Raw genomic sequence first — 27,963 nt, forward strand, 5'->3', positions numbered from 1 at the left:
CATTTAAGTCATTTAGCAGACGCTCTTATCCAGAGCGACTTACAAATTGGTGCATTCACCTTATGACCTCCAGTGGAACAGTAGTGCATCTAAATCTTTTCAGGGGAGGGGGTGAGAGGGATTACTTTATCCTATCCTAGGTATTCCTTAAAGAGGTGGGGTTTCAGGTGTCTCCGGAAGGTGGTGATTGACTCCGCTGTCCTGGCGTCGTGAGGGAGTTTGTTCCACCATTGGGGGCCAGAGCAGCGAACAGTTTTGACTGGGCTGAGCGGGAACTGTACTTCCTCAGTGGTAGGGAGGCGAGCAGGCCAGAGGTGGATGAACGCAGTGCCCTTGTTTGGGTGTAGGGCCTGATCAGAGCCTGGAGGTACTGAGGTGCCGTTCCCCTCACAGCTCCGTAGGCAAGCACCATGGTCTTGTAGCGGATGCGAGCTTCAACTGGAAGCCAGTGGAGGGAGCGGAGGAGCGGGGTGACGTGAGAGAACTTGGGAAGGTTGAACACCAGACGGGCTGCGGCGTTCTGGATGAGTTGTAGGGGTTTAATGGCACAGGCAGGGAGCCCAGCCAACAGCGAGTTGCAGTAATCCAGACGGGAGATGACAAGTGCCTGGATTAGGACCTGCGCCGCTTCCTGTGTGAGGCAGGGTCGTACTCTGCGGATGTTGTAGAGCATGAACCTACAGGAACGGGCCACCGCCTTGATGTTAGTTGAGAACGACAGGGTGTTGTCCAGGATCACGCCAAGGTTCTTAGCGCTCTGGGAGGAGGACACAATGGAGTTGTCAACCGTGATGGCGAGATCATGGAACGGGCAGTCCTTCCCCGGGAGGAAGAGCAGCTCCGTCTTGCCGAGGTTCAGCTTGAGGTGGTGATCCGTCATCCACACGGATATGTCTGCCAGACATGCAGAGATGCGATTCGCCACCTGGTCATCAGAAGGGGAAAGGAGAAGATTAATTGTGTGTCGTCTGCATAGCAATGATAGGAGAGACCATGTGAGGTTATGACAGAGCCAAGTGACTTGGTGTATAGCGAGAATAGGAGAGGGCCTAGAACAGAGCCCTGGGGGACACCAGTGGTGAGAGCACGTGGTGTGGAGACGGATTCTCGCCACGCCACCTGGTAGGAGCGACCTGTCAGGTAGGACGCAATCCAAGCGTGGGCCGCGCCGGAGATGCCCAACTCGGAGAGGGTGGAGAGGAGGATCTGATGGTTCACAGTATCGAAGGCAGCCGATAGGTCTAGAAGGATGAGAGCAGAGGAGAGAGAGTTAGCTTTAGCAGTGTGAGGTAAGGGAGGAGGTCTCCGAAATGGTCTGGAGAAGAGAGGAGGGGATAGGGTCAAGCGGGCAGGTTGTAGGGCGGCCGGCCGTCACAAGACGCGAGATTTCATCTGGAGAGAGGGGAGAAAGAGGTCAGAGCACAGGGTAGGGCAGTGTGAGCAGAACCAGCGGTGTCGTTTGACTTAGCAAACGAGGATCGGATGTCGTCGACCTTCTTTTCAAAATGGTTGTGAAAGTCATCTGCAGAGAGGGAGGAGGGGGAGGGGGAGGGAGGATTCAGGAGGGAGGAGAAGGTTGCAAAGAGCTTCCTAGGGTTAGAGGCAGATGCTTGGAATTTAGAGTGGTAGAAAGTGGCTTTAGCAGCAGAGAGAGAAGAGGAAAATGTAGAGAGGAGGAGTGAAAGGATGTCAGGTCCGCAGGGAGGCGAGTTTTCCTCCATTTCCGCTCGGCTGCCCGGAGCCTGTTCTGTGAGCTCGCAATGAGTCGTCGAGCCACGGAGCGGGAGGGGAGGACCGAGCCGGCCTGGAGGATAGGGGACATAGAGAGTCAAAGGATGCAGAAAGGGAGGAGAGGAGGGTTGAGGAGGCAGAATCAGGAGATAGGTTGGAGAAGGTTTGAGCAGAGGGAAGAGATGATAGGATGGAAGAGAGAGAGTAGCGGGGAGAGAGAGCGAAGGTTGGGACGCGATACCATCCGAGTAGGGGCAGTGTGGGAAGTGTTGGATGAGAGCGAGAGGAAAAGGATACAAGGTAGTGGTCGGAGACTTGGAGGGGAGTTGCAACGAGGTTAGTGGAAGAACAGCATCTAGTAAAGATGAGGTCGAGCGTATTTCCTGCCTTGTGAGTAGGGGGAAGGTGAGAGGGTGAGGTCAAAAGAGGAGAGGAGTGGAAAGAAGGAGGCAGAGAGGAATGAGTCAAAGGTAGGGCGTGGGGGAGGTTAAAGTCGCCCAGAACTGTGAGGGTGAGCCGTCCTCAGGAAAGGAGCTTATCAAGGCATCAAGCTCATTGATGAACTCTCCGAGGGAACCTGGAGGGCGATAAATGATAAGGATGTTAAGCTTGAAAGGGCTGGTAACTGTGACAGCATGGAATTCAAAGGAGGCGATAGACAGATGGGTAAGGGGAGAAAGAGAGAATGACCACTTGGGAGAGATGAGGATCCCGGTGCCACCACCCCGCTGACCAGAAGCTCTCGGGGTGTGCGAGAACACGTGGGCAGACGAAGAGAGAGCAGTAGGAGTAGCAGTGTTGTCTGTGGTGATCCATGTTTCCGTCAGTGCCAAGAAGTCGAGGGACTGGAGGGAGACATAGGCGGAGATGAACTCTGCCTTGTTGGCCGCAGATCGGCAGTTCCAGAGGCTACCGGAGACCTGGAACTCCACGTGGGTCGTGCGCGCTGGGACCACCAGATTAGGGTGGCGCGGCCACGCGGTGTGGAGCGTTTGTATGGTCTGTGCAGAGAGGAGAGAACAGGGATAGACAGACACATAGTTGACAGGCTACACAAGAGGCTACGCTAATGCAAAGGAGATTGGAATGACAAGTGGACTACACGTCACGAGTGTTCAGAGAGTTAAGCTTACGTAGCAAGAATCTTATTGACTAAAATGATTAAAATGATACAGTACTGCTGAAGTAGGCTAGCTGGCAGAGGCTGCGTTGTTGACTAAGTAGGCTAGTTGGCATTGGCTGCGTTGTTGACACTACACTAATCAAGTCGTTCCGTTGAGTGTAATAGTTTCTACTGTGCTGCTATTCGGGGCTAGCTGGCTAGCTAGCAGTGTTTGATTACGTTACGTTGCGTTAAAAGAACGACAATAGCTGGCTAACTAACCTAGGAAATCGCTCTAGACTACACAATTATCTTTGATACAAAGACGGCTATGTAGCTAGCTATGTAGCTAGCTACGATCAAACAAATCAAGCCGTTGTACTGTAATGAAATGAAATGAAAAATGTGATACTACCTGTGGAGCGAAGCGAAATGCGACCGGATTGTTGAGTGCAGAAGTTCTGTTCGGTAGACGTTGGCTAGCTGTTGGCTAGCTAGCAGAGTCTCCTGCGGACCGAGTGCAGATGCGACCGCTCGCTCCAACCCGGAAGTGACTTCATTGTCACAACTTGTTAAAAATGTTCAAGAAACTTAGAGGAAGGTTATAACTGTTTCCCTCAACTCCTCTTCTCTCTTCTCTCTTCCTCTCCTCCCCTCTCTCCTCCTCTCCTCCCCTCTCCCCTCCTCTCATCCTCTCCTCTGTTCTCCTCCTCTCCACCCCTCTCCTCTTCACACTTCTCCTCTCCTATCCTCCTATCCTCTCCCTCCTCCACTCTCCTCCTCTCCTCCTCTCCTCCCCTCCCCTCCTCTACTCTCCCCTCCTCTACTCTGCCCTCCTCCTCTCCTCTCCTCTACTCTCCTCCCTCTCCTCCTCTCCTCGTCTCCTCATCTCCTCGTCTCCTCCTCGTCTCCCCTCCCCTCCTCTCCTCTCCTCTCCTCTCCCATCCTCTCCCCTCCCATCCTCTCCTCTCCCATCCTCTCCTCTCCTCTCCTCTCCTATCCCCTCCTCTCCTCTCATATCCCCTCCTATCCCCTCCTCTCCTATCCTCTCCTCTCCTCTCCTCTCCTCTCCCACCCTCTCCTCTCCTCGTCTCTCCTCTACTCTCATCCTCACCTCTGCCCTCTCCTCTCCTCTCACCTCCTCTCCTCTCCTCTCCTCTCCTCTCCTCTCCTCTCCTCTCCTCTCCCTCTCCTCTCCTCTCCTCTCCTATCCCCCCTCCTCTCCTCTCCTATCCCCTCCTCTCCTATCCCCTCCTCTCCTCTCCTCTCCTCTCTCGTCTCTCCTCTACTCTCATCCTCTCCTCTCCTCTCCTCTCCCCTCCTCCTCTCCTCTCCTCTCCTATCCTATCCCCTCCCTCTCCTCTCCTCTCCTCTCTTCTCCTCTCCCCTCCATCTCTCCTCTCTACTCATCCTCACCTCTGCCCTCTCCTCTCCCCTCCCCTCCTCTCCTCTCCTCTCCTCTCCAGACCATCCCCAGTTTGTGAAGGAGCCTGTCCAACACATCAGTGCAGAGATGGAGAAGGTGGTGGATATCCCCTGCCAGGCACGAGGTGTGTGTGTGTGTGTGTGTGTTTGTGTGTGTGTGTGTGTGTTTGTGTGTGTGTGTGTGCGTGCGTGCGTGTGTCTGTGAGAGAGAGCCCTGATGCTGTAAAAAGCGATAGATATTTAAATCCAACTCACTCTTCTCCTCTCCTCTCTCTAGGTGTCCCCCAGCCAGACATAGTGTGGTATAAGGATGCTGTGGTCATCAGTCCAGTGAAGATGCCCAGGTACAGGGTGTTAGTTGGGGGCAGTCTGCAGATCAACGGTCTGTTACCTGACGATACAGGGATGTTCCAGTGCTTCGCACGCAACCTGGCTGGAGAGATACAGACCAACACCTACCTCGCTGTCACCAGTACGTCTCTCTCTCTCTCTCTCTCTCTCTCTCTACCAGTACGTCTCTCTCTCTCGCTCTCTCTCTCTCTACCAGTACGTCTCTCTCTCTCTCTCTCTCTCTCTACCAGTACGTCTCTCTCTCTCTCTACCAGTACGTCTCTCTCTCTCTCTCTCTCTCTCTACCAGTACGTCTCTCTCTCTCTCTCTCTCTCTCTCTGTCTCTCTCTCTCTACCAGTACGTCTCTCTCTCTCTCTCTCTCTCTCTCTCTCTCTCTCTCTCTCTCTCTCTCTACCAGTACGTCAAGTCCCCAACCCACCATTTCCCACATCAGTCTCTCCATCTCTCCCTCTTTCCTTCCCCCTTTCCACCCTCTCTCATCTCTTCTTCTTCTCTCCGTCTCTCAGACCTGTCACACTACACACTCAGGCAATTATTGGCTATTTTGAGAGAGAATTAGAGAGAAAACGAACAAGTAAGAGAGAGAGAATAAGAGGGATGAAGAGGGAAAGGAAAGAGAGGGCGAGGGAGCCTTGTGCCTGTCAGTCTCTAAGTCGTTATCTTGAAAAATGGGAGCTGACTGACTGACAGTCTTTGATAAATGAATTAAAAGTTCACACAGTTACCTCACATCTCTCATCATCAGTCTCATCATCAGCCTTCTCATCTGTGTTCTCACCTCATCAGGTGTCTGTCTGTATGTCTGTCTGTCTGTCTGTCTGTCTGTCTGTCTGTCTGTCTGTCTGTCTGTCTGTCTGTCTGTCTGTCTGTCTGTCTGTCTGTCTGTCTGTCTGTCTGTCTGTCTGTCTGTCTGTCTGTCTGTCTGTCTGTCTGTCTGTCTGTCTGTCTGTCTGTCTGTCTGTCTGTCTGTCTGTCTGTCTCACCTACCTGTTTGTCTCTACCCAGGTATTGCCCCCAACATCACGGCAGGTCCAGCTGACAGTGCTGTGATTGACGGCATGTCAGTCATCCTCCACTGTGAGACCAGCGGAGCCCCGCGACCAGCTATCACCTGGCAGAAAGGTATGGTGGTGGACATTAACTGACACTTCTTTCTCACACTCAACTCTTCCATCTTCTTCAGGTTCCGTCTCCATACTTCACTAACTCTCTCTCTCCCTCTCTCTCTCTCTCTCTCTCTCTCTCTCTCTCTCTCTCTCTCTCCCTCTCTCTCTCTCTCTCCTCTCTCTCTCTCTCTCTCTCTCTCTCTCTCTCTCTCTCTCTCCAGGTGAACGTGTGTTGGCCAGTGGTTCTGTCCAGCTGCCCAGGTTCACCCTACTGGAGTCAGGCAGTCTACTGGTCTCCCCATCTCACCTCTCTGATGCTGGGACTTATACCTGCATGGCCAGCAACTCCAGAGGCATAGACGAGGCTGCGGCAGATCTACTGGTGTGGGGTGAGTTTGGAGGGGGCGGGGGGGATTATACAGTCTCTGTCAACCACCTGTTAAACAGCAAGTAACCTGAAGTCTCTGTCAACCACCTGTTAAACAGCCAGTAACCTGAAGTCTGTCAACCACCTGTTAAACAGCCAGTAACCTGAAAGCCTGTCAACCACCTGTTAAACAGCCAGTAACCTGAAGTCTCTGTCAACCACCTGTTAAACAGACAGTAACCTGAAGTCTCTGTCAACCACCTGTTAAACAGCCAGTAACCTGATGTCTGTCAACCACCTGTTAAACAGCCAGTAACCTGAAGTCTCTGTCAACCACCTGTTAAACAGCCAGTAACCTGAAGTCTCTGTCAACCACCTGTTAAACAGCCAGTAACCTGAAGTCTCTCTATGTTGTCAGCACGGACCCGTATCACCAAGCCACCTGCAGACCAGAGTGTCATCAAGGGGACCAAGGCTGTCATGTCCTGTGGGGTGACCCATGACCCCAGTGTGTCTGTCAGGTAAGGATGATGTCATGTCCTGTGGGGTGACAACATGACCCCAGTGTGTCTGTCAGGTAAGGATGATGTCATGTCTTGTGGGGTGACCCATGACCCCAGTGTGTCTGTCAGGTAAGGATGATGTCATGTCCTGTGGGGTGACCCATGACCTCAGTGTGTCTGTCAGTTAATTGGATGCCAAGCTGACACCTGACTCAGCTCCTCAAAGGCTACGTGATTAGTTGATCAGTTGAATCAGGGGGGGTTGTAGTGGAATAAATCAAAGAGGTTGATCAGTTGAATCAGGGGGGGTTGTAGTGGAATAAATCAAAGAGGTTGATCAGTTGAATCAGGGGGCTGTAGTGGAATAAATCAGAGGTTGATCAGTTGAATCAGGGGGCTGTAGTGGAATAAATCAAAGAGGTTGATCAGTTGAATCAGGGGGCTGTAGTGGAATAGATCAAAGAGGTTGATCAGTTGAATCAGGGGGCTGTAGTGGAATAGATCAAAGAGGTTGATCAGTTGAAGTTAATGGAGGAAATGAGAAGTTTTGGTGTGAGTAGTCTGAGTATCTGAATCAGTGTGAGCAGACATTGACACACACAGTCTGAGTATCTGGATCAGTATGAGGAGACATTGACACACACAGTCTGAGTATCTGAATCAGTGTGAGCAGACATTGACACACACAGTCTGAGTATCTGAATCAGTATGAGGAGACAGTGACACACACAGTCTGAGTATCTGGATCAGTATGAGGAGACATTGACACACACAGTCTGAGTATCTGAATCAGTGTGAGCAGACATTGACACACACAGTCTGAGTATCTGAATCAGTATGAGGAGACATTGACACACACAGTCTGAGTATCTGAATCAGTATGAGGAGACAGGGACACACACAGTCTGAGTATCTGACTCAGTGTGAGCAGACATTGACACACACAGTCTGAGTATCTGGATCAGTATGAGGAGACAGTGACACACACAGTCTGAGTATCTGGATCAGTGTGAGCAGACAGTGACACACGCACACACAGTCTGAGTATCTGGATCAGTATGAACAGACAGTGACACACACAGTCTGAGTATCTGGATCAGTATGAGCAGACAGGGACACACACACACACACACACAGTCTGAGTATCTGGATCAGTGTGAGGAGACAGTGACACACACACACACAGTCTGAGTATCTGGATCAGTATGAGCAGACAGTGACACACACAGTCTGAGTATCTGGATCAGTATGAGCAGACAGGGACACACACACACAGTCTGAGTATCTGGATCAGTATGAGGAGACAGGGACACACACACACACACAGTCTGAGTATCTGGATCAGTATGAGCAGACAGGGACACACACACACACACAGTCTGAGTATCTGGATCAGTGTGAGCAGACAGTGACACACACACACACAGTCTGAGTATCTGGATCAGTATGAGCAGACAGTGACACACACAGTCTGAGTATCTGGATCAGTATGAGCAGACAGGGACACACACAGTCTGAGTATCTGGATCAGTATGAGGAGACAGGGACACACACACACACAGTCTGAGTATCTGGATCAGTATGAGCAGACAGGGACACACACACACACAGTCTGAGTATCTGGATCAGTATGAGCAGACAGGGACACACACACACACAGTCTGAGTATCTGGATCAGTATGAGCAGACAGGGACACACACAGTCTGAGTATCTGGATCAGTATGAGCAGACAGGGACACACACAGTCTGAGTATCTGGATCAGTATGAGCAGAGCGTCTGTGTGTTTCAGAGAGAATTCATTAAACCCTTTTTACATCAACAGTCTCAAAGTGCTCTATGGTAACCATGTGTCTGTGTGTGTGTGTGTGTGTGTGTGTGTGTGTGTGTGTGTGTGTGTGTGTGTGTGTGTGTGTGTGTGTGTGTGTGTGTTTGATATGTGTGTTGTTGTGTGTGTGTGTGTGTGTGTGTGTGTGTGTGTGTGTGTGTGTGTGTGTGTGTGTGTGTGTGTGTGTGTGTGTGTGTGTGTGTGTGTGTTTTGGTGCGTATGTGTTTTGATATGTGTGTTGTTGTGTGTGTGTGTGTGTGTGTGTGTGTGTGTGTGTGTGTGTGTGTGTGTGTGTGTGTGTGTGTGTGTGTGTGTGTGTTTTGGTGCGTATGTGTTTTGGTATGTGTGTTGTTGTGTGTGTGGGATGGTGTGTGTGTTGTCCTCTTTTCCAGGTATGTTTGGGAGAAGAGTGGTTCAGTGGTGGATGTGAGCACCTCTCCCCGGCTCCGTCTGGACCCTGACGGGACTCTGCACCTCTCCCAGACCTGGTCAGGTGACATCGGAACATACACCTGTAGAGTCACCTCTGTAGGGGGCAACGACTCACGCAGCGCTCACCTCAGAGTCAGGTTAACCTCACATCTAGTTGAGATCTCTCTCTTGGTCAGTCACTCTGTCTGGCGTTGTGTGTCCATCTCTATCTTCCTCCCATCATGCAGTATTATCCATTCACTCTTCATCTTCCTCTTCCTCTCTCTCTCTTCCCCCTCTCTGTGTCTCTTGCAACTGCATACTGTTCTACATTCACTATCTGTCCCTGACCCTCTCTCTCTAACTCCCTCTATCTCTGTCTCTGTCTCTCCCTCTCTCTCTCGCGCTCTCGCTCTCTCTCTCTCTCTCTCTCCCCCTTTATCTCTGTCTTTGTCTCTGTCTGTCTCTCTCTCTCTCCCTCTCGCTCTCGCACTCTCGCTCTCTCTCTCGCTCTCGCTCTCTCTCTCTCGCTCTCTCTCTCTCCCTCTCGCTCTCGCGCTCTCTGTCTCTCTCTCTCTCCCTCTCTCTCTCGCACTCTCTCTCTCTCTCTCTCGCTCTCTCTCTTTCACTCTCTCTCTCACGCTCTCTGTCTCTCCCTCTCTCTCTCACACTCTCTCTCTCTCTCTAACTCCCTCTATCTCTGTCTCTGTCTCTCCCTCTCTCTCTCGCGCTCTCGCGCTCTCTCGCTCTCTCTCTCTGTCTCCCCCTCTATCTCTGTCTCTGTCTCTGTCTCTCTCTCTCTCTCTCTCTCTCTCCCTCTCTCTCTCTGTCTCTGTCTCGCTCTCTCTCTCGCGCTCTCTCTCGCGCTCTATCTCTATCTCTCTATCTCTCTCTCCTCTCTCATTGACTCTCTAGCAGTGTGCTGTTGTCTCATCCACAGCTACTCTACAGATGTATCATATTCCCCTCACCTCTCATCTCCTCCCTCCGTCATCAACTCCTCTCTGCACTCTGCTATTTTCACTATTAACTACCACGTTCAGTGGATATTTATGATATTAACATTCTGTCTTGGTCTCTCTCATTTTCTCTGAACTGTGCTCTGTCTGTTTATGTCTCTCCTTCGCACACACACACACACACGTACGCACACACGCACAAACACACCTTCCCCCTCATCCCCCCACCCTGTACAGGCAGCTTCCCCATGCGCCAGAGATCCCCAGTGCAGCTCTGAGCCAGGTAGAGAAGAGGGCCATCAATCTGACCTGGGCTCAGGCCTTCGATGGGAACAGCCCCCTGATCCGATACATCCTGGAGGTCTCAGAGAACAGTGAGTGGACTAGTAGAGAATACTACATCTGGAATACGGAACACTATGAACAGAGTACTACATCTGGAATACTCAACACTATGAACAGAATACTACATCTGGAATACTGAACACTAAACACTATGAACTGAATACTACAGCTGGAATACTGAACACTAAACACTATGAACAGAATACTACATCTGGAATACTAAACACTATGAACCGAATACTACATCTGGAATACTAAACACTAAACACTATGAACAGAGTACTACAGCTGGAATACTGAATACTACAGCTGGAATACTGAACACTAAACACTATGAACAGAATACTACAGCTGGAACACTGAACACTAAACACTATGAACAGAATACTACAGCTGGAATACTGAACATTTATGAACAGAATACTACAGCTGGAATACTAAACATTATGAACAGAATACTACAGCTGGAATACTGAATACTACAGCTGGAATACTAAACACTATGAACAGAATACTAAATCTGGAACACTAAACACTATGAACTGAATACTACAGCTGGAACACTAAACACTATGAACAGAATAATACAGCTGGAATACTGAATACTACAGCTAGAATACAAAACACTAAACACTATGAACAGAATACTAAATCTGGAACACTAAACACTATGAACTGAATACTACAGCTGGAACACTAAACACTATGAACAGAATACTACAGCTGGAATACTAAACACTAAACACTATGAACAGAATACTACAGCTGGAATACTGAATACTATGAACAGAATACTACAGCTGGAATACTGAATACTACAGCTAGAATACTAAACACTAAACACTATGAACAGAATACTACAGCTGGAATACTAAACACTATGAACAGAATACTACAGCTGGAATACTAAACACTAAACACTATGAACAGAATACTACAGCTGGAATACTGAACACTAAACACTATGAACAGAATACTACAGCTGGAATACTGAACACTAAACACTATGAACAGCTGGAATACTGAACACTACACTCTGGAATACTGAACACTAAACACTATGAAGAATACTACAGAATACTACACTAAACACTATGAACAGAATGCTGGAATACTGAACACTAAACACTATGAACAGAATATGACAGCTGGAATACTAAACACTAAACACTATGAACAGAATACTACAGCTGGAATACTGAACACTAAACACTATGAACAGAATACTACAGCTGGAATACTGAACACTAAACACTATGAACAGAATACTACATCTGGAATACTGAACACTAAACACTATGAACAGAATACTACAGCTGGAATACTGAACACTAAACACTATGAACAGAATACTACAGCTGGAATACTAAACACTATGAACAGAATACTACAGCTGGAATACTGAACACTAAACACTATGAACAGAATACTACATCTGGAATACTGAACACTAAACACTATGAACAGAATACTACATCTGGAATACTGAACACTAAACACTATGAACAGAATACTACAGCTGGAATACTGGATACTACAGCTGGAATACTGAATACTAAACACTATGAACAGAATACTACAGCTGGAATACTGAATACTACAGCTGGAATACTGAATACTGAATACTACAGCTAGAATACTGAACACTAATACTACACTAGACTCAGTTTACTCAGTGACAGTGTAGAGATAGTCAGACTTCCTTTCAGCAAACATTGACTCAAGCGCCCTCTCTGTCTCTCTCCCTCTCTCTCCCTCTCTCTCCCTCTCTCTCTCTCCCTCTCTCTCTCCCTCTCTCTCTCTCCCTCTCTCTCTCTCTCCCTCTCTGTCTTCCTCCTCTCTCTCTCTGTCTCTCTCTCCTCTCTCTCTCTGTCTCCCTCTCTCTCTCCCCTCTCTCTCCCTCCCTCTCTCTCTCTCTCTCTCTCTCTCTCTCTCTCTCTCTCTCTCTCTCTCTCCTCTCTCTCTCTCTCTCTCCCTCTCTCTCCCTCTCTCCCTCTCTGTCTCCCTCTCTCCCCCTCTCTCTCTCCCTCTCTCTCCCTCTGTCTCCCTCTCTCTCCCTCTCTCTCTCTCTCTCCCTGTCTCTCTCTCCCTCTCTCTCTCTCTCTCTCTCTCTCTCTCTCTCCCTCTCTGTCTCTCTCTCTCCTCTCTGTCTCCCTCTCTCTCCCTCTCTGTCTCCCTCTCTCTCTCTCTCTCTCTCTCTCTCTCTCTCTCTCTCTCTCTCTCTCTGTCTCTGTCTCCCTCTCTCTCCCTCCCTCTCTCTCTCCTCTCTCTCTCCCTCTCTCTCTCTCTCTCTCTCTCTCTCTCTCTCTCCCTCTCTGTCTCCCTCTCTCTCCCTCTCTGTCTCCCTCTCTCTCCTCTCTGTCTCTCCTCTCTCTCTCTCTCTCTCTCTCTCTGTCTCCCCTCTCTGTCTCCTCTCTCTCTGCCTCTCTCTCCTCTCTCTCTCTCTCTCTCTCTCTCTCTCTCTCTCTCTCTCTCTCTCTCTCTCTCTCTCTCCCTGTCGTAGATGCCCCGTGGACAGTGCTCCTGGCCAATATTGAACCGGAGTCGACCGGGGTGACCGTGGGTGGTTTGATCCCAGCACGGTCCTACCAGTTCAGGCTGTGTGCGGTCAATGACGTGGGCAGGGGACAGTTCAGCAAGGAGACTGACCGGTGGGGTTTTAATGTTCATGTATCCCATATTTAACCAGGAGAATCCCAGAGATATATATGAATGGTGTGTGGCTGTCTTTCATAGTATAATCAATCACATTCATTTGTAATCCCATTGACATCAGCAGTTGTTACAGAGGGAGAGATCCAATGTGTTATAGCAAGAACAACCTGAAGAAAACATCAATAAAAATGTACTGTTTTTGAACAAACTGTGGTGTGGTCAGTAGGGCACACCGTAGAAAAACCTTTTGCAAAGGAAAGACAAATATGTGTCCTCATTGGACAGGTAGTACCTCCCTGTTTCAAAATGTTTTCTCCCCACTGGATATGATCCTACCTGTTCCTTCCCTTCTCTGTGGTTCAGTGTTGACTCTCTGACTAGTCTCTCAGAAGTCCCCAGGGTTTTTCTCAAACATGGGAATGACTGTGTGTGTGTTTGATAACTAGGAGTGAGCTGACCCCCGAAAAATACTGCTGTGTGAATCACCATGGGTGTGATGACCCAGCTACTGTCTCTCTCTCTCTCTCTTTCTCTCTTCTCTCTCTCTCTCTCTCTCTCTCTCTCTCTCTCTCTCTCTCTCTCTCTCCCCTTCCATCTCTCTGTGTCTTTAGAGTAACACAGAGGCCTGAATTAGTCAGAGCTTCAAACAGAAAGTCAATTCCCCAGAGTACTGTTGACGCCTTAGATATAGCTCAACACACACACGCTCGCCTCACACACTAACTACTACACACCCTCAGAGACACACTAACTACAACACACCCTCAGAGACACACTAACTACTACACACACCCTTAGAGACATACTAACTACTACACACACCCTCAGAGACATACTAACTACTACACACAACCTCAGAGACACACTACTACACACACTCAGAGACACACTAACTACTACACACACCCTCAGAGACATACTAACTACTACACACCCTCAGAGACATACTAACTACTACACACCCTCAGAGACACACTAACTACTACACACCCTCAGCGACACACTGCTACACACCCTCAGAGACACACTAACTACTACACACACCATCAGAGACACACTAACTACTACACACACCCTCAGAGACACACTAACTACTACACACCCTCAGAGACATACTAACTACTACACACCCTCAGAGACACACTAACTACTACACACACCCTCAGAGACACACTGATACACACCCTCAGAGACACACTAACTACTACACACACCCTCAGAGACACACTACTACACACCCTCAGAGACACACTAACTACTACACACACCCTCAGAGACACACTAACTACTACACACCCTCAGAGACACACTAACTACTACACACCCTCAGAGACATACTAACTACTACACACCCTCAGAGACACACTAACTACTACACACCCTCAGACACACTAACTACTACACACCCTCAGAGACATACTAACTACTACACACCCTTAGAGACATACTAACTACTACTCACCCTCAGAGACACACTAACTACTACACACACCCTCAGAGACACACTACTACACACCCTCAGAGACACACTAACTACTACACACACCCTTAGAGACACACTAACTACTACACACCCTCCGAGAGACACTAACTACTACACACCCTCAGAGACACACTAACTACTACACACCCTCAGAGACACACTACTACACACCCTCAGAGACACACTAACTACTACACACCCTCAGAGACACACTAACTACTACACACCCTCAGAGACACACTAACTACTACACACCCTCAGAGACACACTACTACACACCCTCAGAGACACACTAACTACTACACACCCTCAGAGACATACTAACTACTACACACACCTTCAGAGACACACTAACTACTACACACCCTCAGAGACACACTAACTACTACACACACCTTTCTACCTGCCCCCCCCCCCACATTCTCCTGATTCTAAACACTGTGCTGTCTCCCCCCCACACTCTCCTGATTCTACACACTGTGCTGTCTCCCCCACATTCTCCTGATCCTACACACTGTGCTGTCTCCCCCACACTCTCCTGATCCTACACACTGTGCTGTCTCCCCCCACACTCTCCTGATCCTAAACACTGTGCTGTCTCCCCCCACACTCTCCTGATCCTAAACACTGTGCTGTCTCCCCCCACACTCTCCTGATCCTACACACTGTGCTGTCTCCCCCCCCACACTCTCCTGATCCTAAACACTGTGCTGTCTCCCCCCACACTCTCCTGATCCTAAACACTGTGCTGTCTCCCCCCACATTCTCCTGATCCTAAACACTGTGCTCTCTCCCCCCTGATCCTAAACACTGTGCTGTCTCACTCTCCTGATCCTAAACACTGTGCTGTCTCCCCCCCACACTCTCCTGATCCTAAACACTGTGCTGTCTCCCCCCCACACTCTCCTGATCCTAAACACTGTGCTGTCTCCCCCCCCCCCACACTCTCCTGATCCTAAACACTGTGCTGTCTCCCCCCCCCACACTCCTGATCCTAAACACTGTGCTGTCTCCCCCCCCCCACACTCTCCTGATCCTAAACACTGTGCTGTCTCCCCCCCACACTCTCCTGATCCTAAACACTGTGCTGTCTCCCCCACATTCTCCTGATCCTAAACACTGTGCTGTCTCCCCCCACATTCTCCTGATCCTAAACACTGTGCTGTCTCCCCCCCCACATTCTCCTGATCCTAAACACTGTGCTGTCTCCCCCTACATTCTCCTGATCCTAAACACTGTGCTGTCTCCCCCACATTCTCCTGATCCTAAACACTGTGCTGTCTCCCCCACATTCTCCTGATCCTAAACACTGTGCTGTCCCCCCCCCACACTCTCCTGATCCTAAACACTGTGCTGTCTCCCCCCACACTCTCCTGATCCTAAACACTGTGCTGTCTCCCCCCCCACAGTCTCCTGATCCTAAACACTGTGCTGTCTCCCCCCCACATTCTCCTGATCCTAAACACTGTGCTGTCTCCCCCCACACACTCTCCTGATCCTAAACACTGTGCTGTCCCCCCCCCCCACATTCTCCTGATCCTAAACACTGTGCTGTCTCCCCCCACACTCTCCTGATCCTAAACACTGTGCTGTCTCCCCCCACATTCTCCTGATCCTAAACACTGTGCTGTCCCCCCCCCACATTCTCCTGATCCTAAACACTGTGCTGTCTCCCCCCACATTCTCCTGATCCTAAACACTGTGCTGTCCCCCCCACACTCTCCTGATCCTAAACACTGTGCTGTCCCCCCCCCACATTCTCCTGATCCTAAACACTGTGCTGTCTCCCCCCACATTCTCCTGATCCTAAACACTGTGCTGTCTCCCCCCCACACTCTCCTGATCCTAAACACTGTGCTGTCTCCCCCCACTCTCCTGATCCTAAACACTGTGCTGTCTCCCCCCCACATTCTCCTGATCCTAAACACTGTGCTGTCTCCTCCCCCCACACTCTCCTGATCCTAAACACTGTGCTGTCTCCCCCCACACTCTCTCCTGATCCTAAACACTGTGCTGTCTCCCCCCCCCACACTCTCCTGATCCTAAACACTGTGCTGTCTCCCCCCACACTCTCCTGATCCTAAACACTGTGCTGTCTCCCCCACATTCTCCTGATCCTAAACACTGTGCTGTCTCCCCCCCACTCTCCTGATCCTAAACACTGTGCTGTCTCCCCCCCACACTCTCCTGATCCTAAACACTGTGCTGTCTCCCCCCACATTCTCCTGATCCTAAACACTGTGCTGTCTCCCCCCCCCACATTCTCCTGATCCTAAACACTGTGCTGTCTCCCCCCACTCTCTCTGATCCTAAACACTGTGCTGTCTCCCCCCACACTCTCCTGATCCTAAACACTGTGCTGTCTCCCCCACATTCTCCTGATCCTAAACACTGTGCTGTCCCCCCCCCACATTCTCCTGATCCTAAACACTGTGATGTCTCCCCCCACATTCTCCTGATCCTAAACACTGTGCTGTCCCCCCCACACTCTCCTGATCCTAAACACTGTGCTGTCCCCCCCACATTCTCCTGATCCTAAACACTGTGCTGTCTCCCCCACACTCTCCTGATCCTAAACACTGTGCTGTCTCCCCCCACATTCTCCTGATCCTAAACACTGTGCTGTCTCCCCCCACACTGTCCTGATCCTAAACACTGTGCTGTCTCCCCCACACTCTCCTGATCCTAAACACTGTGCTGTCTCCCCCACATTCTCCTGATCCTAAACACTGTGCTGTCTCCCCCACATTCTCCTGATCCTAAACACTGTGCTGTCCCCCCCACACTCTCCTGATCCTAAACACTGTGCTGTCCCCCCCCACATTCTCCTGATCCTAAACACTGTGCTGTCTCACCCCCCCCCACATTCTCCTGATCCTAAACACTGTGCTGTCTCCCCCCACACTCTCCTGATCCTAAACACTGTGCTGTCTCCCCCCCACATTCTCCTGATCCTAAACACTGTGCTGTCTCCCCCCACACTCTCCTGATCCTAAACACTGTGCTGTCTCCCCCACACTCTCCTGATCCTAAACACTGTGCTGTCTCCCCCCCCACACTCTCCTGATCCTAAACACTGTGCTGTCACCCCCCCACACACATTCTCCTGATCCTAAACACTGTGCTGTCTCCCCTCCACACTCTCCTGATCCTAAACACTGTGCTGTCTCCCCCCCCCCCCACATTCTCCTGATCCTAAACACTGTGCTGTCTCCCCCCACATTCTCCTGATCCTAAACACTGTGCTGTCCCCCCCCCCCACACTCTCCTGATCCTAAACACTGTGCTGTCTCCCCCCACACTCTCCTGATCCTAAACACTGTGCTGTCCCCCCCACACTCTCCTGATCCTAAACACTGTGCTTTCTCCTTCACCCTCATTCACTCTCTCAATTCAATTCAATGGGCTTTATTGGCAAGGGAAACATATTTTTACATTTCCCAAAGAATAAAGACATTGCAAATGTCATAGTATAACTATGTGCAGTGTTATAACAATGTGCAAATAGTTAAAGTTCAAAAGGCTAAATGAACAAGTATCTCTCTCTGCCTCTATCTCTGCTCCCGAACAGCACTTCTCTGTTTCTATGCACAGAAGAGAAATTGAGATGTCAACTTAAATGAAGTCTCAGTGGAATCCTTCAGTGGCGTTAGCCTGCTTCGACTGCAGATGCGTCCCAAACGGCCCTCTTTCCCCTTTACAGTGTACTACATTTGACCAGGACCTATAGGGCTCCACTGCACTCTAAATGGACTACAGAGTCATTTGGGACGCAGACCATGACTTCTTTGATGGTAGCTGAGCTGAAGAGAGAGAGCTCTCTGAGGGAGAGATATCACAGAGCCTTTTACTGTGGCATAGAAACAGACAGCCCTTAGTTGGATAGATCAGTGACAATGGTCTGACCAACTCTGCTTTGTGCTGCCTTTACAGACACACACACACACACACACACACACACACACACACACACTCTTTCTCTCTCTCTCTTTTAACGGTTACATAACGAAAAGACATGGAAATATTCAGAAACACTTGTTAATTCATGCCATTTTCTCTCTCCCCTATCTCTCTCACCTATCTCTCTCCCCTATCTCTCCTATGTCTCTCCTATCGCTCTCCCCTATCTCTCTCCTATCTCTCTCCCCTATCTCTCTCCCCTATCTCTCTCTCCCTCTCTCCCCTATCTCTCTCCCTCTCTTTCCCTCCCTCTCTCTCTCCTATCTCTCTCCCCTATCTCTCTCTCCCTCTCTCCCCTATCTCTCTCCCTCTCTTTCCCTCCCTCTCTCTCTCTCCTATCTCTCTCCCCTATCTCTCTCTCCCTCTCTCCCCTATCTCTCTCCCTCTCTTTCCCTCCCTCTCTCTCCCCTATCTCTCTCCCTCTCCCTCTCCCCTATCTCTCCATCTCTCTCCCTCTCTCTCTCCCCTATCTCTCTCCCCTATCTCTCTCCCTCTCTCCCTATCTCTCTCCCCTATCTCTCTATCTCTCTCCCCTATCTCTCTCCCCTATCTCTCTCCCTCTCTCTCTCCCCTATCTCTCCCTCTCTCTCTCTCTCTCCCCTATGTCTCTCTCCTCCCCTCTCTCTCCTCAGACTCTCTCTACCAGAGGAGCCTCCCAGTGCCCCTCCTCAGACGGTGATTGCCAGTGGTCGTACCAACCAGTCCATCATGATCCAGTGGCAACCACCCCCGGAGAGCCACCAGAATGGACCGCTCCAGGGATACATCATCAGGTGAGACACAGAGCGGATTGTTCCAGGTTGAAGATGGAAGGGGTCAATGACATTCATCTTGGTTATTAACCTGTATAACACCACTTGAGTTATGGTCACAATCCTATTGTCTTCCTCCTCCCCTTCCATCTCTTTTCACCCTCACTTTCCCCTTTCTGCACTGTCTAACCATCCCTCTCTCTCTCCCACCCTCCTAGGTACTGTCTGTCAGGACTACCAGTAGACTGTCAGATGAAGAACATCACCAGGCCAGAGCAGAATAACCTACTCCTGGAGGACCTCATCATCTGGACTAACTATGAGATGGAGGTGGCAGCCTACAACAGGGCTGGGAGGGGTACCTACAGCCACAAGGTTACAGAGTGGACCCTGCAGGGAGGTGAGGATGTATGACGTCCATGTCACAGTCACATGGTTAGACACAGTTCTCCAGCTTTAAGGGTTGAGAGGTGACGTACTTCTCTTAGCTCTTTGTGGAACATAGAACCACAACAAGACCACTCCGTGCCAGAAGCTCCTCTGCAGCTTCTGTTTACAGAAGTGACAGTGTAGAGATGCTCAGACGTCCTTTCAGCAAACATTGACTCAAGCGCCCTCTCTGTCTCTTTCCCTCTCTGTCTCTCTCCCTCCCTCTCTCTCTCTCTCTCTCGTATCTCTCTCTCTCTCGTATCTCCCTCCATCTCGCTCCCAGTCCCCACTGTCCCACCAGGTAATGTCCAGGCTGAGCCATTCAACTCCTCTACAGTCAGGCTGACCTGGTCAGCTCCTAGCCCTCAGTTCATCAATGGCATCAACCAGGGATACAAGGTGGGCAACAGGGAACAGAGACCCTTACCAGAGACAAACATTCCTTTTGGATGTGCAGTAGAACGACCTGTTCTGTAAATACATTTATGTACTGGCATACACTGCCCTCTAGTGGTTAGGATAAAAACTGCATTATCCAGCATTAGATGTACCAGTGCCACAACAGATCACTATAAACCAGCTGCAGTGTTTTGTGTCTTTTGTCTTATGACATTTTTAAACTATCCCTCCGTCTGTTTCCAGCTGTTGGCGTGGGAGGCGGGTCAAGAGGAGGATGTTACCATGGTGACAGTGAGACCTAATTTCCAGGACAGCGTGCATGTGGGCTACGTGACTGGACTGAAGAAGTTCACAGAGTACTACACCTCTGTCCTGTGTTTCACTACACCTGGAGACGGCCCTCGCAGCCCACCTCACAGACTACGCACTCACGAAGACAGTGAGTACCACATTCACATAACTATACCAAACCTGTAGGCTCTCACGAAGACAGTGAGTACCACAGTCACATAACTATACCAAACCTGTAGGCACTCACGAAGACAGTGAGTACCACAGTCACATAACTATACCAAACCTGTAGGCACTCACGAAGACAGTGAGTACCACAGTCACATAACTATACCAAACCTGTAGGCACTCACGAAGACAGTGAGTACCACAGTCACATAACTATACCAAACCTGTAGGCACTCACGAAGACAGTGAGTACCACAGTCACATAACTATACCAAACCTGTAGGCACTCACGAAGACAGTGAGTACCACAGTCACATAACTATACCAAACCTGTAGGCACTCACGAAGACAGTGTCTCACAAGCACAGACAAAAGCAATTATATTTCCACATGATTCTATCGACCCGATAGGGCCAGCGCAGTACAGCTCAGTCTGTCACAAATTGGCCCAGGTAAAAAGGGTATTACAAACTATACACTCCTGTAAAGTATATGGTACTACTGTAAAGTATATGTTACTACTGCAAAGTATATGGTACTACTGTAAAGTATATGGTATATGGTATAACTCTAATGTATATGGTACTACTGTAAAGTATATGGTACTACTGTAAAGTATATGATACTACTGTAAAGTATATGATACTACTGCAAAGTATATGGTACTACTATAAAGTATATGGTACTACTATAAAGTATATGGTACTACTGTAAAGTATATGGTACTACTGTAAAGTATATGGTACTACTGCAAAGTATATGGTACTACTGCAAAGTATATGATATTACTGCAAAGTATATTGTACTACTGTAAAGTATATGATACTACTGCAAAGTATATGATACTACTGTAAAGTATATGATACTACTGCAAAATTTATGGTACTACTATAAAGTATATGGTACTACTGCAAAGTATATAAAACTACTGTAAAGTATATGGTTCTACTGCAAAGTATATGGTACTACTTTAAAGTATATGGTACTACTGTAAAGTATATGGTACTACTGTAAAGTATATGGTACTACTCTAAAGTATATGGTACTACTTTAAAGTATATGGTACTACTGTAAAGTATATGATACTACTGTAAAGTATATGGTACTACTCTAAAGTATACTATACTTTTGCACTAAACATATTGGACACTCACTGTATAATCCTTGCCTTGTGTGTGTGTTTGTGTGTGTGTGTGTGTGTGTGTGTGTGTGTGTGTGTGTGTGTGTGTGTGTGTGTGTGTGTGTGTGTGTGTGTGTGTGTGTGTGTGTGTCCAGAGCCTGGTGCCGTTGGTCACCTGAGCTTTACAGAGATCCTGGACACATCTCTGAAGGTCAGCTGGAAAGATCCCAACGAGAAGAATGGAGTCCTCACAGGTACTGTACCTAGTATAGTATAGTATCTAACCCTAACTCTATCTGGAAAGACCCCAACTAGAAGAGCAGTCCTCACAGATGACTAGGCCTACTGTAGTCATGGTCTATGGTTGACCCTGTTTGTTGGACAGGGTCAACCAAACAGGGTACTGTGGTAGCTAAAGAATCTATTTCTGTGCAAATGGCCAATAAAGATCTATTCTATTCAATTCTATAGGGAAAGGGGGATACCTAGTCAGTTGTATTCTAGTCTTGTTATGTCCTCTGTATCAGTCTAACCAGCTGTGATGTCCCTCTCCTACAGGCTATCGTATCTCGTGGGAGGAGTTTAACCGGACCAACACCCGGGTCACCCACTACCTCCCTAACCTGACCCAGGAGTACCGGGTCACAGGGCTGACCGCCCTCACCACCTACACCATCCAGGTGGCTGGGATGACCTCCAAGGGACAGGGTCAACTCTCTTCTTCTACAATATCATCTGGAGTTCCCCCAGGTTAGTACCTCCCCCTAACCCTACCCCCAGGTTAGTACCTCCCCCTAACCCTCCCCCAGGTTAGTACCTCCCCCTAACTCTACCCCCAGGTTAGTACCTCCCCCTAACTCTACCCCCAGGTTAGTACCTCCCCTAACTCTACCCCCAGGTTAGTACCTCCCCTAACTCTACCCCCAGGTTAGTACCTCCCTAACTCTACCCCCAGGTTAGTACCTCCCCTAACCCTCCCCCAGGTTAGTACCTCCCCTAACTCTACCCCCAGGTTAGTACCTCCGCCTAACTCTACCCCCAGGTTAGTACCTCCCCTAACCCTCCCCCAGGTTAGTATCTCCCCCTAACCCTACCCCCCCAGGTTAGTACCTCCCCTAACCCCCCGCCCTGGTTAGTACCTCCCCTAACCCTACCCCCAGGTTAGTACCTCCCCCTAACCCTCCACCAGGTTAGCCATTCCCTAACCCCAACGATTCCCTAACCCCAACCATTCCCTAACCCCAGCCATTCCCTAACACCAGCCATTCCCTAACCCCAGCCATTCCCTAACCCCAGCCATTCCCTAACCCCAATGATTCCCTAACCCCAACGATTCCCTAACCCCAGCCATTCCCTAACACCAGCCATTCCCTAACACCAGCCATTCCCTAACACCAGCCATTCCCTAACCCCAACCATTCCCTAACCCCAACCATTCCCTAACCCCAGCCATTCCCTAACACCAGCCATTCCCTAACCCCAACCATTCCCTAACCCCAGCCATTCCCTAACCCCTACGATTCCCTAACCCCAACCATTCCCTAACCCCAGCCATTCGCTAACCCCAACCATTCCCTTACCCCAACCATTCCCTAACCCCAGCCATTCCCTAACCCCAACCATTCCCTAACCCCAACCATTCCCTAACCCCAACCATTCCCTAACCCCAACCATTCCCTAACCCCAGCCATTCCCTAACCCCAGCCATTCCCTAACCCCAACCATTCCCTAACCCCAACCATTTCCTAACCCCAGCCATTTCCTAACCCCAGCCATTTCCTAACCCCAACCATTCCCTAACCCCAACCATTCCCTAACCCCAGCCAATCCCTAACCCCAACCATTACCTAACCCCAACCATTCCCTAACCCCAACCATTCCCTATCCCCAGCCAGTGACAGTCTCACCTTTTCCCAACAAATGCTCTTATGATTTTTTGGTGTGACTCACTGTGTCCCTCCTCCTTTATCTCTGTCCCTGGTCTCACTGTGTCCCTCCTCCTTTATCTCTGTCTCTGATCTCACTGTCCGTCCTCCGTTATATTCGTCCCTGATCTCACTGTGTCCCTCCTCCTTTATCTCTGTCCCTGATCTCACTGTGTCCCTCTTCCTTTATCTCTGTCTCTGATCTCATTGTGTCCGTCCTGCTTTATCTCTGTCTCTGATCTCACTGTGTCCCACCTCCTTTATCTCTGTCTCTGATCTCACTGTGTCCCTCCTCCATTATCTGCATCCCTGATCTCATTGTGTCCCTCCTCCTTTATCTCTGTCTCTGATCTCACTGTGTCCCTCCTCCTTTATCTCTGTCTCTGATCTCACTGTGTCCCTCCTCCTTTATCTCTGATCTCACTGTGTCCCTCCTCCTTTATCTCTGATCTCACTGTGTCCCTCTTCCTTTATATCTGTCTCTGATCTCACTGTGTCCTTCCTCCTTTATCTCTGTCCCTGATCTCACTGTCCCTCCTCCTTTATCTCCATCCCTGATCTCACTGTGTCCCTCCTCCTTTATCTCTGTCTCTGATTTTCACTGTGTCCCTCCTCCTTTATCCCCATCCCTGATCTCACTGTGTCTTTCCTCCTCCCTATACAGAGATGCCGGGCCCACCAACCAACATAGCCATCTCCAACATCGGCCCCCGCTCTGTAGCCCTGCAGTTTAAACCTGGCTATGACGGCAAGACGTCCATCTCACGCTGGCAGGTTGAGGCACAGGTGAGAGACACATCCATCAATCAATAAATCAATGAATCAAGCAAGCACGCAACAATCAATCAAACTTTAAGTGAATTTAAAAAATCATAGTCCCTCTTTCTCTCTCTCCCTTTCTCTCTCTCTCTCTCTCTCTCTCTCTCTCTCTCTCTTTCTCTCTCTCTTTTCTCTCTCTCTCTCTCTCTCTCTCTCTCTCTCTCTTTCTCTCTCTCCCGTTTTCTCTTTCTCTCTTTCTCTCTCTCTCTTTCTTGCTCTCTCTCTCCCTTGCTCTCTCTCTCTTTCTCTCTCCCTCTTCCCCCTCAAATCCCCATCTCCCCCCTCTCTCTTTTTCCTACACTCTCAACCCCCCCCCCCCTCATTATACCCACCTCATTATACCCTCTGTAGATTGGTATAATCGGGGAGAATGAGGAGTGGGTGATGGTCCACCAGTTGCCCAACGAGCCTGATGCCCGCTCCCTGGAGGTCCTGGACCTGAACCCCTACACCTCCTATAGGTACAGTACAACATCACTAGTACAACATCACTAGTACAGCTACAACGAGCCTGATGCCCACTCCCTGGAGGTCCTGGACCTGAACCCCTACACCTCCTATAGGTACAGTACAACATCACTAGTACAACATCACTAGTACAACATCACTGGTACAGCTACAACAGATACCTGACACTACACCTCCTATAGGTACAGTACAACATCACTAGTACAGCTACAACAGGTACCTAACACTACACCTCCTATAGGTACAGTACAACATCACTAGTACAGCTACAACAGATACCTAACACTACACCTCCTATAGGTACAGTACAACATCACTAGTACAACATCACTGCTACAACAGATACCTAACACTACACCTCCTATAGGTACAGTACAACATCACTAGTAGTACAACAGCTACAACACCTCCTATAGGTATCACCAGCTAACACACTACACCTCCTATAGGTACAGTACAACATCACTAGTACAACATCACTAGTACAACATCACTAGTACAACATCACTAGTACAACATCACTAGTACAGCTACAACAGATACCTGACACTACACCTCCTATAGGTACAGTACAACATCACTAGTACAGCTACAACAGATACCTAACACTACACCTCCTATAGGTACAGTACAACATCACTAGTACAGCTACAACAGATACCTAACACTACACCTCCTATAGGTACAGTACAACATCACTAGTACAGCTACAACAGGTACCTAACACTACACCTCCTATAGGTACAGTACAACATCACTAGTACAGCTACAACAGATACCTAACACTACACCTCCTATAGGTACAGTACAACATCACTAGTACAGCTACAACAGATACCTAACACTACACCTCCTATAGGTACAGTACAGCTCACAGATAGTAACACTACACCTCCTACAGATACAACAGATACCTAACACTACACCTCCTATAGGTACAGTACAGCTACAACAGATACCTAACACTACACCTCCTATAGGTACAGTACAGCTACAACAGATACCTAACACTACACCTCCTATAGGTACAGTACAACATCACTAGTACAGCTACAACAGATACCTAACACTACACCTCCTATAGGTACAGTACAGCTACAACAGATACCTAACACTACACCTCCTATAGGTACAGTACAGCTACAACAGATACCTAACACTACACCTCCTATAGGTACAGTACAACATCACTAGTACAGCTACAACAGATACCTAACACTACACCTCCTATAGGTACAGTACAACATCACTAGTACAGCTACAACAGATACCTAACACTACACCTCCTATAGGTACAGTACAACATCACTAGTACAGCTACAACAGATACCTAACACTACACCTCCTATAGGTACAGTACAACATCACTAGTACAGCTACAACAGATACCTAACACTACACCTCCTATAGGTACAGTACAACATCACTAGTACAGCTACAACAGATACCTAACACTACACCTCCTATAGGTACAGTACAGCTACAACAGATACCTGACACTACACCTCCTATAGGTACAGTACAACATCACTAGTACAGCTACAACAGATACCTGAACACTACACCTCCTATAGGTACAGTACAACATCACTAGTACAGCTACAACAGATACCTAACACTACACCTCCTATAGGTACAGTACAACATCACTAGTACAGCTACAACAGATACCTAACACTACACCTCCTATAGGTACAGTACAACATCACTAGTACAACATCACTAGTACAACATCACTAGTACAACATCACTAGTACAGCTACAACAGATACCTGACACTACACCTCCTATAGGTACAGTACAACATCACTAGTACAGCTACAACAGATACCTGACACTACACCTCCTATAGGTACAGTACAACATCACTAGTACAGCTACAACATATACGTAACACTACACCTGATAAACATAATCACATAGTTATTTTGGTAGTCACATACTGACCACACAATACACCCACCAGTGTTGGTCTCTATTCCACTTCAAAGGGATCCAAATTCAATTAATGAGCAGAAAAGTCCATACCCTCTGAATTGAAATGGGATTGGACCCCAACCCTGATTCCTGTGTCCCCATGCAATTAATGAGCAGAAAAGTCCATACCCTCTGAATTGAAATGGGATTGGACCCCAACCCTGATTCCTGTGTCCCCATGCAATTAATGAGCAGAAAAGTCCATACCCTCTGAATTGAAATGGGATTAGACCCCAACCCTGATTCCTGTGTCCCCATGCAATTCATGAGCAGAAAAGTCCATACCCTCTGAATTGAAATGGGATTAGACCCCAACCCTGATTCCTGTATCTCCACGTTGTAAGCATAGCTCCTACCAGAACATCCTGTCAAACCCATGTTGACATCCACACCTTCCTGTCTGTCCTCCCCTGTAGGTTCCGTATGCGCCAGGTGAACATAGTGGGGACCAGTCCTCCCAGCCAGCCCTCCAGGAAGATCCAGACCCTGCAGGCACCTCCAGATATCTCCCCCTACAACGTCACCCTCCGAACAGCCTCAGAGACCAGCCTCTGGCTCCGATGGGTGGTGCGTCCTGACTAGATTGTTTTCCTCATAAGGGCACAAAGGAACACAGACATGCATGTACACAATATCTGTTTCTCTGTCAGTCTCTGTCTGTCTCTGTATCTCTGTATCTCTGTCAATCAGTCTCTGTCTCTCTGTATTTCTGTTAGTCAGTCTGTGTCTCTGTCTCTCTGTATCTCTGTTAGTCAGTCTGTGTCTCTGTCTCTCTGTCTCTCTGTCAGTCAGTCTCTGTCTCTCTGTCAGTCAGTCTCTGTATCTCTGTCAGTCAGTCTCTGTATCTCTGTCAGTCAGTCTCTGTTTCTCTGTCAGTCAGTCTCTGTCTCTCTGTCAGGCAGTCTCTTTTTCTCTGTATCTCTGTCAGTCAGTCTCTGTTTCTCTGTCAGGCAGTCTCTGTTTCTCTGTATTTCTGTTAGTCAGTCTGTGTCTCTGTCTCTCTGTATCTCTGTATCTCTGTTTCTCTGTTAGTCAGTCTCTGTTTTTCTGTTTCTCTGTCAGTCAGTCTCTGTTTCTCTGTCAGGCAGTCTCTGTCTCTCTGTCAGTCAGTCTCTGTTTCTCTGTCAGTCAGTCTCTGTTTCTCTGTCAGGCAGTCTCTGTCTCTCTGTCAGTCAGTCTCTCTATCTCTGTCAGTCAGTCTCTGTCTCTCTGTCAGTCAGTCTCTGTTTCTCTGTCAGGCAGTCTCTGCATCTCTGTCAGTCAGTCTCTGTCTCTCTGTTTCTCTGTCAGTCAGTCTCTGTTCTCTGTCAGTCAGTCTCTGTCTCTCTGTCAGTCAGTCTCTGTTTCTCTCTCAGTCAGTCTCTGTCTCTCTCTCAGTCAGACTCTGTC

The 27,963-nt window shown here is 48.8% G+C and overlaps 1 protein-coding gene across 1 annotated transcript in view; it reads left to right on the forward strand.

The window, feature by feature from the left end:
• Positions 1–27,963, forward strand: part of LOC115121519 (protein sidekick-2-like) — a 78,538-nt gene that overhangs the window by 1,722 nt on the left and 48,853 nt on the right. Inside the window, exons 2-18 of the mRNA XM_065010987.1 lie at positions 4,300–4,383; positions 4,536–4,730; positions 5,616–5,732; positions 5,938–6,105; positions 6,502–6,604; positions 8,806–8,982; positions 10,021–10,157; positions 12,632–12,779; positions 18,859–18,999; positions 19,197–19,378; positions 19,691–19,806; positions 20,050–20,245; positions 21,541–21,639; positions 21,944–22,135; positions 23,975–24,096; positions 24,481–24,590; positions 26,991–27,141. Coding sequence (XP_064867059.1) covers positions 4,300–4,383; positions 4,536–4,730; positions 5,616–5,732; positions 5,938–6,105; positions 6,502–6,604; positions 8,806–8,982; positions 10,021–10,157; positions 12,632–12,779; positions 18,859–18,999; positions 19,197–19,378; positions 19,691–19,806; positions 20,050–20,245; positions 21,541–21,639; positions 21,944–22,135; positions 23,975–24,096; positions 24,481–24,590; positions 26,991–27,141 — 2,438 coding nt within the window. The remainder of the gene's footprint in view (positions 1–4,299; positions 4,384–4,535; positions 4,731–5,615; positions 5,733–5,937; positions 6,106–6,501; positions 6,605–8,805; positions 8,983–10,020; positions 10,158–12,631; positions 12,780–18,858; positions 19,000–19,196; positions 19,379–19,690; positions 19,807–20,049; positions 20,246–21,540; positions 21,640–21,943; positions 22,136–23,974; positions 24,097–24,480; positions 24,591–26,990; positions 27,142–27,963) is intronic.

Source organism: Oncorhynchus nerka, linkage group LG26 (assembly GCF_034236695.1).
Source record: "Oncorhynchus nerka isolate Pitt River linkage group LG26, Oner_Uvic_2.0, whole genome shotgun sequence".
Lineage (NCBI taxonomy): Eukaryota > Metazoa > Chordata > Actinopteri > Salmoniformes > Salmonidae > Oncorhynchus > Oncorhynchus nerka.